Source organism: Mirounga leonina, unplaced genomic scaffold (assembly GCF_011800145.1).
Source record: "Mirounga leonina isolate KUSES-001 unplaced genomic scaffold, KU_Mleo_1.0 Mir_91, whole genome shotgun sequence".
In the NCBI taxonomy this organism is placed as follows: domain Eukaryota; kingdom Metazoa; phylum Chordata; class Mammalia; order Carnivora; family Phocidae; genus Mirounga; species Mirounga leonina.
In genome coordinates, this window is record NW_023270839.1 from 31846344 (window position 1) to 31859899 (window position 13556).

At 34.2% G+C, this 13556-nt stretch overlaps 1 protein-coding gene across 10 annotated transcripts in view; it reads right to left on the reverse strand.

The window, feature by feature from the left end:
* The window catches only part of ZNF280D (zinc finger protein 280D), a 305303-nt gene that overhangs the window by 12258 nt on the left and 279489 nt on the right, over positions 1–13556 (reverse strand). Inside the window, exon 20 of one of the 10 annotated variants that reach the window (XM_034993561.1) lies at positions 3944–3979. The exons of the other annotated variants lie outside the window; for them this stretch is intronic. Within the exon in view, the coding sequence (XP_034849452.1) occupies positions 3953–3979 (27 nt within the window). The 3' untranslated portion in view covers positions 3944–3952. Of the gene's footprint in view, positions 1–3943; positions 3980–13556 lie in introns of those variants that run through there. 10 annotated transcript variants of the gene reach the window in all.

Below are 13556 nucleotides of genomic sequence, written 5' to 3' on the forward strand. Positions count from 1 at the left end.
GACTTTGTATTCTACTACTTTGCTGAATTCATTTATTAGTTCTAACAGGGTTTTTTTTTTTTTTTTTTTTTTGGTGGACTCTCCTGGGTTTCTACATAAACAGAGTAATTTTACTTTCTTTTTTCCAATTTGGTTGCTTTTTGTTTCTTTTTCTTGACTAATTGCTGTTTCCAGGTAGAGTTAAATCTAGCTCTAAGTGTCTGCCAAATCTAGTTGGCTTACTAAGTCTTCTAGTTCCTTACTTACATCTGATTGTTCTATACATTTTAAGTGGGTTATTAAAGACTCCAACTGTTATTATAGAAGAGTCAATTCTTCAATTCTGTCAGTTTTTGCTTCATATATTTTGGTGATTTGTCAATAGTTACATAAATATTTATAATTGCTATATCTTCTTGCTGTATTTAACCTTTTATTAATATATAATGTCCTTTTTTCTTGTAACCTTTTTTCATTTAGTCTATTTTGTCTGATATTAGTAAAGATACCCATGTTCTCTTTTGATTATTATTTGCATGGAGTATCTTTTTTTCCTTTCATTTTAACTTGTGTCTTTATTTTTTTATTATTTTTTTTAAGATTTTATTTACTTATTTGTCAGAGAGAGAAAGAGACAGCACAAACATGGGGAGCGGCAGGCAAAGGGAGAAACAAACTCCCCTCTGAGCAAGGAATCCGATCAGGACTTGATCCCAGGACCCTGGAATCATGACCTGAGCTGAAGGCAGACACTTAACCGACCTAGCTACCCAGAAGTCCCTAACTTGTGTCTTTAGAGCTCAAGTGAGTCTCCCATAGACTGCATGCAGTAGGATCCTGTGTTTTTATCCATTTTGCCAACATCTGTCTTACAATTGGAGAGTTTAATCCATTTATATTTAAATTAATTACTGAAAAGGAAGGACTTATATCTGTCATTGTGTTTTTATATCCTTATAACTTTTTTGGTACTCATTTCTTCCACTACTGTTTGTTTAGTTGATTGTGATGAAATGTTTAAATTCTTTTTTCATTTCCTTTGTGTATAGTTATTTTTTTGTGTGTGGTTACCACGGGAATTACATTTAACATTCCAAGGTTGTCACCCTCTAATTTGATTTTATACCAGTTTAAATTCAATAACAAAAACTCTGCTCCTTTACAGCTCCATCCCCACCCCTTTTGGCTGTTGTTACAAAATTACATCTTTATAAACCGTGTACCCAGAAATTAATAATTATTTTAAAGGCATTAGTTTCCTAAATCATGTAGAAAACAAGATTTGGAGTTAGAAATCAAAGTTATAGTAATGCTAGATTTTATACTAATATTTTTTCTTTTAATGAATTTATCTCTTAATTCATGTAGAAAACAAAAAAAGTTACATTGTTACAATAATACTAGCTTTTATAATTGTCCATGTACTTACCTTTATTGAGATATTTATTTTTCCATATATCTTTGAGTCACTGTGTACTGTCCTTTCATTTCACTATACAGGACTTCCTTGAGCATTTCTTGCAGGGCCGATCTAGTGGTCACAAACTCTCTTAGGTTTTATGTCAGAATATCTCACTTTTGAAGGATAGTTTGTTTTTTAATTTTTTAAAGATTTGTCAGAGAGAGAGAGTGAGCACAAGCAGGGGTAGCAGCAGGCAGAGGGAGAAGCAGACTCCCTGCTGAGTAAGGAGCCTGATGTGGGACTCGATCCCAGGACCCTGGGATCATGATCTGAGCCGAAGGCAGATGCTTAACCGACTGAGCCACCTAGGTGTCCCTTGAAGGATAGTTTTAACATATATAAAATTATTGAGTTTTTTCTTTTAGCCCTTTCAATATATTGGTCCACAGCCTTTTGGCTTCCAAAGTTTCTGATGAGAAACATGTTGATAATCTTATTGAGGATCCCTTGCATGTGATGATTTGCTTCCCTCTTGCTGCTCTGAAGATTCTTTGTCCTTTGAGAGTTTGATTATAATGTGTCTCAGAGTGGGTCTCTTTAATCATCTTACTTGGAATTCACTGTGCTTCTTGATGTTTACATTCATGTGTTTCATCAAATTTGGGAAGTTTTCAGTCATTATTTCTTTATGTCTTTGTCTTTGTCTCTGTCAAATATTCTCTGGGACGCCCTTAATATTGGTCTGCTTAATGATGGGCCCCAACTGCCTTGGGCTCTGTTCACTTTTCCTCAACCTATTTCTTTTCTGTTCCTCAGACTCAATGCTTTCCACTGTCATGTCTTCCAAGTTTGCTGATTCTTTCTTCTGTCTGCTCAGATCTGCCTTTGGGTCCCCCTAATGAATTTTTCATTTTCAGTTAATATACTTCTCAGGATGTCTTTTTGGTTTCTTTTCAGCTTTTCTCTCTTTAATATTTCTATTTTGTTAATATACTGTTTTCTTGACTTTCCCCACATATTCCTTTTACTCATTGGGCATCTTTATGATAGATTTTTAAAAAATCTTTATCTAGTATATCTGCCATTAGGTCTTTTTCAGGACCCAGTTTCTATTGAGTTTTTTCCTTTGAATGGGCCATACTTGCCTGTTTCTTTGTATGTCTTGTGATTTTTGTTGTTGTTGTTGAACACTGGACATTTGAAACTAATAATGTAGTAACTTTGGAAATCAGATTATCCCCCTTCCCAGTGTCTGCTGTTTTTGTTATTGTTTTTGTTTCTTTTGATTGTTTTAGGCTGTCTCTGTTCCTGGGATCAACATGAGATATAAACCTCAGGTCTTCTCAGATCTATTCTGAGATTTTTCTGGGTAAGTACAACCACTTTCTAATTTAACCCATATATGTGATGGTCTCTGAATGTCCTAATCTTTAATGTCAGGCTCCTGAAAGGGGAAAAAGCAAAAAAATTAAGGGGAATCAAAGGTCACTGTACCTTTACATCCCCTGGAAGTCACTTCAGTTATAAAGAGAGGGTCTTGCAACAATGAGGAGAGGTGTAACCTCAATGTGTGCCCACTTCTGTGGAATGTTGTGGTGAGAAGCATCAATTAGATACAACAGCACAGATCCTCAATATCTGGAGGCCAGTATCCTTTTTGGCACTCTGGTGCCATAAGCTGTGTGCAAGCTGCTCCAGGAACATGTGCACAGCTGTCTGCCATGTGGCTGAGGGTAGGGGATGGGTAGCTGCTACTGTGCTGAGTGCTTAAATTGACCGATACTAATTGCAACATACTGCCCAAGACTTCTCCTGTGGAAGTTGCAGGCATTCAACAGACTATAGAATTCCAAAATACAGGAATATTCCATTTTATTGCACATCACAGATACTGCATTTTATTTTACAAGTTGAAGATTTATGGCAACCTTGGTGCCATCCAAGCCTGGATGACAGCATATCTGTTTACTACATAGTTTACCGAATGTTTTGAGCCCACTGTTGTGACCTACTGCTCAGAAAAAAAAAAGATTCCTTTCAAAATATTACTGCTCATTGACAATGTACCTGTCACCCAAGAGCTCTAATGGAGATGTACAATAAAGTTAACGATGTTTTCATGGCTGCTAACACAGCATCCATCCTACAGCCCTGGACCAAGGAGTAATTTCAACTTTGAAGTCTTATTATTTAAGAAATACATTTCATAAGATTATGGCTGCTTATACAAGTGATTCTTCTGATGGATCTGTGCAAAGTCAACTGAAAACCTTTTGGAAAGGATTCATCATTCTAGATGCCATTAAAACATCCATGATTCATGGGAAGAGTTCAAAATATCAACATGAATGGGAGTTTGGAAGAAGTTGATTCCAAGCCTGATGGATGACTTGGGGTTCAAGACTTCAGTGGAAGAAGAAGTAACTGCAGGTGTGGTGGAAATAGCAAGAGAACTAGAATTAGAAGTGGAGCCTGAAGATGTGACTGAATTGCTGCAATCTCATGATAAAACTAATGCTGGAGGAGTTGCTTCTTATGGATGAACAAAAAAGTGGTTTCTTGAGATGGAATCTATTCCTGGTGAAGATGCTGTAAAGACTGTTGAAATGACAACAAAAGATTCAGAATATTAAATAAACCTCATTGATAAAGCAGTGGCAACGTTTAAGAGGACTGACTCCAATTTTGAAAAAAGTTCTATTAATCAGCCAGTATCCATCAACATGGAAGCAAGACCCTTTACCAGCAAAAATATTATTACTTGCTAAAAGCTCTGATGATGGTTAGCATTTTTTGGCAACAGAGTAATTTTAATAAAGGTTATGTACATTGTTCTTTTAGATGCAATGTTATTGCATACTTAATAAACTATAAGTACAGTGTAAACATAACTTTTATATGCACTGGGAAACCAAAAAATTCATTTGACTTGCTTTATTGCAGTATTTGCTTTGTTGCAGTGGTCTGGAACCAAACCTGCAATACCTGTGAGGTATGCCTGTAGTTACATCAGACAGATTCTTCCAATACAACTGTTGTCTAGCTGGAAGATAGATTCCTGGTGCTTTCTACTCTGTCATTTCCCTAAAATCCCAGAATTTTTTTTTTTCCCTAAAGCATCAGTTGAAAAGGTGAAAAGTAGGTGTATTGAACTCACAAAAGTAACTTAAGTTTAAACACTTCTACCAAAACCAGAATTTATTATTTCACTTTACTGGCTTTAAGGTAAACATACACATCAATATTTTCAAATCTAGTTCTTTCCCTATCTTGTTTTCAAATAAGCAAATTGTCATGTTTACCAATTTCTCTTGACCAAGTGATGATTTTAAATAATTTAAAACTAACTTCAGCTTACTGAAACATCTTTTACAGGATGCTACTGTGGCTAGTATTGTTTTCATATTTTGATTAACATTTTGCTAATCAGTTTTAGAGGACCCAAATACAATTCTTAATTTAATATTACAATTTGTTGATATTGTGATAACCTATTTTACATGAAATTTCTATAGAACTTAACTTGTTAGGATATTTAAGAATGGAGTCAGTGGCTGCTTTTTGTAAATCAATGTCATTTATAAAAAATAACTTTTTTCTGGCCTAAAAATTCAAAATCTGAAGATATTTCATTTAATTTTTCATATGTATATTTCAAATATGAAGTTAGCACATTTATAATCTTAATGTCTATTCAATAAGCACTTTCCCTATAATTATCAATATTCTCACATTGATTCATGCATTTCTAATTTTTTTGTCTAATTTTGAAATTCATGTGAATATTTACATCTCTTGCTCAAGTTTTATATTCACTGAACATATTTTAAAAATTACTTTCTTTCATTTGTTGTAAGCAAAGGGACAGGCCTTTTATTAAGCATACAGCTTTATTTATGGTCATTTTTCTGATTGTAGAGTTTTATTAACTTTTGCCACTTTGTTCAAAATATCATCCCATACAGATAATCTGTGTAAAAATCTAGTACGTTTGTACCAAGATGCTTTCAAGTTCAACATAATTTTGACATTTGATATTATACCTTTTCATATTTGATAAACATCTTTTCAATTTGTATGCAAAGTGTCTCAAGTGCATTTAATCTTGATGCCTATATCTGTATATGATTTTAATTTGTTTTTAAAATAGGAATATTCCATCTGCTTGTTGAATTACCCCACTCCCAAAATATATATCCTTTCTACAATACTAAAAAAGATAATCATATTTGAATTCACAGATAAGGCATTTTTTTATATTATGATTATGAACTGAGCAAGGCACAAATTTGGCATAATTATTTTTTGGGAAAAATATTGGCTTGTACACCCTTGTATACATCTGCCATATCTGTCCCATTATCATACTCCTGGGCAGGACAATTTTTATATAAATGTAATCTCTTTCTAACTTATTAATAATTTCATAAGCCAGACCATATCTACTTTTTCTTTAAAACAAAATCAGCTTTATTGAGATATAGCTGTCCAGTTTTTTCTTTTGTTTCAATCAAGTCAAATAAAACTCTCCCCTTACAATATTATTCTTAATGTAAATATAACTAAGAATCAGACACATTTACTCATAATAGATTATATCTGGTTTACAAAGAGTAAGGAAATGTATTTTGCTTCTTTTATTCTCCACAGTACTTCAGATTCAACATGATTTGCTAATAGAATATATATTTTTAAAAAATTTTACTAGACAAATAAAACACAGAATCCTTTTAATGATTAGTTATATGATTATAAGTTCCTATAAGTTCAAGTGAATTCAGAAACATTCCAACATTTGGATTCCCAATAGTTTCCTATGATCCTCCGAGAGAGAAATAATTTTCATATAAAACACATATTTAAAATCATGATACTTATTTTATCACACTCTGTAAAGCATCATCTATTAAACTATCAGTTTGAATATACATTTAAAAATACTTCCATTTTTAAAAAGCATCAAAATGAAATATGGAATTTTTGTGATCACAAATTCTTTTCAAATTTTTCCAATCTTCGAAAGCACTTTTTGAGTTACAAAAATTTAATTATTTTGTATTATTGCTAAAAAGTATGCATGAGAAACAAAAATAAGGATTCTCTGGTATAAATGAGCCAGTCACAATGAATCAACTCAAACTAGACCTTTTTTTTTTAAGACCCATCTTTTAAAATTGGCCCATCATGTAAAATAAATACCTAAAACTGCATCTTGTCCTTGGATAGGCCCGTGCTCTATTAAAAGCATTTTTATTATATTAGAAATAGATGGCCACAATTAAGAATTAAATTTCAAAAGACATCTTATTTTTTGCTCATGCTTATATTCACTAGCTTCTAAGACTTCTAACATTTCATTTTCTTTATCTTTTCCCCACAATTCAGAGAGAAGTCTTTAACTCTGAATTTCATAGTAATTCTATTCTAATAGTGTCAATATTAAAGACTTCATAATTTTCAGTAGCTGGAAAATTTTGTTTTTCCAGCCAACTTATTACAGTGCCCTATAATTCTGATCAGTTTTTGCATGTGTTTTTCATCTTCTGAACAATGCGCCACTTGACTTTTTAGATGCCATATTTAAAAAAAATTTTTTTTGGTATACATTTTCAGTATTTTTAATTAATACATACAAACATAATAAACATTTAACAATCAAATAGGTATAAACATTTGTATGAAAAATATAAAACAACAATGACTACAAACAACAGAAAATTACATACCAGGAGAATTAGATAAATGTTAAGACAGAGGAATTTGTCCCAAATCAAAGAACAAGATAAGGCCACAGCCAAAGATCTAGGTGAAACAGATATAAATAACATGCCTGATGGAGAATTTAAAGCAACAATCATTAGGATAATCACTGGGCCTGAGAAAAGAATAGAAGATATCAGGGAGACTCTTACCACACAGATAAAAGAGTTAAAAAAGAATCACTCAGAGATGAAGAATACAGTAAATGAGATTGGAAACAGGCTTGATGCAAGGAACAGCAGGCTAGAAGAAGCAGAGGAATGAATCAGTGACAAAGACAAAATAATGGAAAATAATGAAGCTGAACAAGAGAGAGAAAGAAGAATTACATGACATGAGAATGGACTCAGGGAACTCAATGACTCTATCAAACATAACAACATTTGTATTATAGGAGTCCCAAAAGAAGGAGAGAGAAAAAAGGGGGCAGAAAATTTATTTGAGGAAATAATAGCTGAAAACTTCCCTATTCCAGGGAAGGAAACAGACATCCACATCCAGGAAGCATGGAGAACTCCTATCAAAATCAACAAAAGCAGGCCAGTACCAAGACATATGGTAATTAAATTTGAAAAATATGGTGATAAAGAAAAAATCTTAAAAGCAGCAAGACAAAAGAAGTTCTTAACTTACAAAGGAAGACCCACAAGGCTAGCTGGAGATTTCTCAACAAAAACTTGGCAAGACAGAAGGGAGTGACATGATATACTCAAAGTGCTGAATGCAAAAACTCTGCAGCCAAGAATACTCTATCCAGCAAGGCTATCATTCAAAACAGAAAGACAGAGAAAGAGATTCCAAGACAAAAAAAACTAAAGGAGATCGTGACCACTAATCCAGCCCTGCAAGACATACTAAAGGTGACTCTTTGAGTGGAAAGACTAAAAGTAACAAAGGCAACAAAGGATCAGAGAAAATCTCCAGAAACAGTGACAAAACAAGTAATCAATCCCACTTATAACTGCACCAAAAATAGTAACATATCTAGGGATAAACCTAACCAAAGAGGTAAAAAAATCTGTACTCTGAAAACTATAAAACTGCAATGAAAGAAATTGAAGATGACACAAAGAAATGGAAAGACATGCCATGCTCATGGATTAGAAAAACAAATATTTTTAAAAAGTCCATACTACTCAAAGCAATCTATGGATTTAATGTAATCCCTATCAAAATACTGATAGCATTTTTCAGAGAGCTAGAACAAACAATCCTAAAATTTGTATGGAACCACAAAAGACCCTGAACAGCCAAAGCTATCTTGAAAAAAAGAAGCAAAGCTGAAGGCATCATAATTCTGAATTTCAAGCCATATTACAAAGCTGCAGTTTTCAAAACAGTATGGAGAGATGAGTGCCATAGATCAATGGGAGAGAATAGAAAACCAAGAAATGAACCCACAACTATATGGTCAATTAATTTTCAACAAAGCAGGAAAGAATATCCACTGGAAAAAAGACAGTCTCTTCAACAAATGGTGTTGGGAAAGCTGGACAGCAAGATGCAGAAGAATGAAATTGGACCACCTTGCATCATACACAAAAATAAATTCAAAATGGATGAAAGACCTAAATGTGAGATAGGAAACCATTAAAATCCTAGAGGAGAACACAGGCAGCAAGCCCTTTGACATTGGCCATAGCAACTTCTCTCTAGAGATGTCTCCTGAGGCAAGGGAAACAAAAGCAAAAATAAACTATTGGGACTTCATCAAAATAAAGAGATTCTGCCCAGCAAAGGAAACAATCAACAAAGCTAAAAGGCAACCTATGGAATGGAAGAAGATATTTGCAAATGACATATCAGATAAAGGGTTAGTATCCAAAATCTATAAAGAACTTATCAAACTCAACACTCAAAAAATTAAAAATCCAATTCAGAAAGGGGCAGAGGACATGAATAGACATTTCTCCAGAGAAGACATACAGATGGCCAGCAGACATATGAAAAGATACTCAACATCACTTATCATCAGGGAAATACAAATCAAAACCATTATGAAATATCACGTATGCCTATCAGAATGGCTAAAATCAACAACACAAGAAACAACAGCTGTGGCAAGGATGTGGAAAAATGGGAATCCTCTTGCACTATTGGTGGGAATGCAGACTTGTGCAGCCACTCTGGAGAACAGTATGGAGGTTCCTCGAAAAGGTAAAAGTAGAACTACCCTATGATCGAGCAACTGCATTATGAGGTATCTACCCAAAGAATACAAAATGCTAATTCAAAGGGATACATGTACCCTAATGTTTATAGCAGCATTATCTATAGTAGCCAAATAATGGAAACAGCCCCAGTGGAGCTAGAGAGTATTATTCTAAGCAAAATAAGTCAGTCCAAGAAAGACAAATACCATATCATTTCACTCATATGTAGAATTTAGTCAACAAAAGAAATGACCAAAGGGGGGGTGGGGAAGAGAAGCAAACCAAGAAATAGATTCTTAATGAGAGAGAACAAATTGATGGTTACCAGAGTGGAGGTGGGTGGAGGGATGGGTAAAATAGGTGATGGGGATTAGGGAGTGCACTTGCTGTGATGAGCATCGGCTGTTATTTGGACGTGTTGAATCACTATCTTGTACACCTGAAACTAATATTACATTGTATGTTAACTAACTGGAATTTAAATTAAAACTTAAAAAAAAAAAAAAAAGAAAGGCATCTGTACCTGACTCCTCTCTCTTAGTCCCTACCTACGTTATAATGAAATTCCACTATCCCTGAAATTGGAGGGGAAGATTCATGGTATATATTTAGTTAGGGAACAATAGGAATAGATTGTTGCAGTGTATAGAATACACATAGTAGCAGGGCAGAGGCTATGTTAGAAGCCACTAAATCGTATGGATTCCAACTATAATCTAGTATATGAAAGGAATTAATTTTCAAAGAGAAAATGTAAAACTATAGAAATGAAAAAGAGTGATACCAGGAAAATATTATCTGGGCATGATAATATTGATTCCAATACAATGCATCTGATCAAGCTATCCATCCTATCAGAGGTATGCCTAAAATAAATACCTGCATCTATTCAAAGAACTATCTACATCACATATATTCTTTTTTTTTTTTTAAAGATTTTATTTATTTGACACAGAAAGAGAGACACAGCGAGAGAGGGAACACAAGCCAGGGGAGTGGGAGAGGGAGAAGCAGGCTTCCCGCGGAGCAGGGAGCCCGATGCGGGGCTTGATCCCAGGATCCTGGGATTATGACCTGAGCCGAAGGCAGACGCTTAACGACTGAGCCACCCAGGCGCCCCACATATATTCTTGAAAGAAACACCTGGACCAAGATTATTCTATGTGGCCTCCCATTCCATATGTCTTCCTTTAACTCTACTTATGGCTTGCTAAATTTTTAGTGTAAGGTTTTTTTCTTTTAACAAAAACTAAACTTAAGAATGGTTTTTGTAAGAAAGGTGGCTTCATTTGACACAGATGAAATAGGGCATTCAAAGGAAAGTATAAGAGTTTGATGATTTATCCTAGTCAATTATGAATGTATCAGAAAAGAATCAGTAGATGATGTGATGAAATTATGGATTCATAAATTTTCTTAATGTTCGTGCCTTTACGTATTTGGAAAGAAGAGAGGCAAACCCTATTGCCCCTAGGGCACAGGGACTAACCGTGACTAGGGGACGGAAGAAAAAATCCCACTCTCAAGACCCAAAACACAGAGCCAGCTTAAGAGTGAGGCTAAACCAGAACAGAGAACATCACCCACTCCCCACCATCCACTTCCAGGCTAGCAAACACTAAATAACAAGCAACAACAGTACTAATGGAAGAAAGGCAAGAGTATATATAGAAAGACACACCTTCTAAAGCTCAGTCTCACAGGGAGAAATAAAGCTGAGTATGAAACAAGAACACTGAGGGAAAAATCCCCCAGCAACATAACTCCCACCCTCAGCACAAAGAAAATACTACAGGAATTGAAGCTGGTAGTACATTAAGGGTAACCATAGCAACAATAAAGCCAAAACTCAGCTCAACTCACTAGTAGGTGAAACAAAATCCCATAGTAATGACCTAACATAAGAAATGGTGTGCCCATTTTTAGATATAAATACTATTTATCTCAGTCCTACTTGTAATTTCTTGCTTTCAACCAAACATTATATAACAAAAAAGCAAGGGGGGAAAATGGACTGTCAGGAGACAAAGCAATCAGCAGAATGAGACTCAGATATGATCCTACTACTGGAACTACCAGACAGAAAATTTTAAATTACTATTATTAATATGTTTTGGTGAAAAAAGGACAACATGCATGACCAGAATGGTAATTTTAGCAGAGGGTCAGAAACTGTAAGAATCAATGCAAATGCTAGGAAAAAAAAAAACAATAACCACAAGGACAGGGATGAAAAATGAGCCCTTTAATGGGCTCATCAGCAGACCTGACACAAATGAAAAAAATGAATCAGTAAAATTGAAGATAGGTCAACAGAGAGAAATTACCCAAAATGAAACACTAAAAAAGTGTGTGTGGGGTAGGGTGGAGATTAAAACAGGGCATCTAAGAACAGGGGCTAACATCAAATGGTGTAGTATTTAGGAAATTGGAATCCCAGAAGTAGAAGATACAGGACAGCTCAGAGAACACCAATCAGGATAAATACCCCAAATAAATAAACAAATAGATAAACATATAAGTAAACATATGAACAAACCAGACTTAGCTACATCTTGCTCAAACTGATAAGAACTATAGATATAATAAAATAAAGATAAAATCTTGAGGGCAACCAAAAAATTCGACACATTTTATATATATATATATATATGAAACAAAGATCAAAATTACAGTAAGACATTTTGTCAGAAAATATGAAAACCAAGAGACAATAAAATGACTTCTTTAAACTGCTGAAAGAAAATAAAACTGTCAACCCAGAATTCTACACTCACCAAAAAATATCTTTCAATAATGAAAAATATATTTTTAAATAAAAAAGGCATAGAAGAATTAATTACCAGTAGATCTGCAACATAAAATATATCAAAGGGAGTTGTTTAGGCATAAGGAATGTGATACTAGACAGAAATGGAGAGCTAACAAGGAAATGAAGAGCACTGGACATGATAAAAACAAACTTGAATATAAAATTATTTTTTAAAGTTTTTAACTGCTCTAAAAAATAACTATCTAAAGCAAAAACAGCAACTCTGTATTCTGTCTTTATAACCTATGTAAAAGTAAAACATATGACAACAATAGGAAAAAAGAACCCACAAACTATTAACATCAGGAATGAATGAGAGAATTATCACTCCAGACCCTAAGACATTAAAAGTTTAAGGGAATAGTACAAACAAGTCTATATAGATAAATTCAATGTTAAAAACCACAAACTACCAGAACTTATTCAAGAATAATCACATAACTGGGGTGCCTGGGTGGCTCAGTCAGTTAAGTGTCTGCCTTTGGCTGGGGTCATGATGGGATTGAGCTGCACATCAAGTCCCAGGTAGGGCTCCCTGCTCAGCAGGGAGTCTGCTTTCCCTCTCCTTCTACCCCTTCCCCTCCCCCTGCTCGTGCTCTCACTCTTGCTCTCTCTCAAAGAAATAAATAAAATCTTAAAAAAAAAAATCATATAACCAAAATATCCCATCTCTATTAAACTTATTTGTCATTAAAAACCTTTTAAACAAAAGAAAACTTTCTGTGGTATAAAAGAAAGCTGCTTGGAAGAAGGTGGCTAAGTTCTGCCTAGGTTTCACTTATTCATTGTTCAATATGGAAATGCTGTTCAAAAGATAAATCTGAACCTGCTTCACTTCAATACACTCAGAAAGAGATATGGAATATTTTGTAATATTAAAAAAACTGACATCAAGAAAACATGTACTTGAACAAAACTATTTCTACATACATCCATTAGATTGCCCAGTAAATAACATTTATAGGATAACCCCAAGTATTTTATCCAGAGTGCCTGTTTAAGACAGCTAAAAACATTTAATATATATTCAAAAGATTCCTTTTTTAAAAACGATTCATTTATTTTTTTATCTTAGAGAAAGCGTGCAAGTGGGGGGACGGACAGAGGGAGAGACTCTCAAGCAGACTCCCTGTTGAGTGAGGAGCTCTATATGGGGCTCAATCTCATGATCCATGAGATCATGACCTGAACAGAAATCAAGCATCAGATGCTTAACCAACAGAGCCACCCGGAGACCCCAGAATATTTCTATTTTAAGTATTAGTTAAACCTTTCTGACAGTCCCAGAAAATAAAATCATCTGGAAAGATTAATTTTCCAATGCGTCAACTGTTTGACATTTATTGATTTCAGGATTTTTAAATCATAAATTTATCTCCATTAACTCACTAGTTGAACTAAATAACAGGCAAGTGAAATATATGATGCTTTTGTAAAAACAAAAACACCT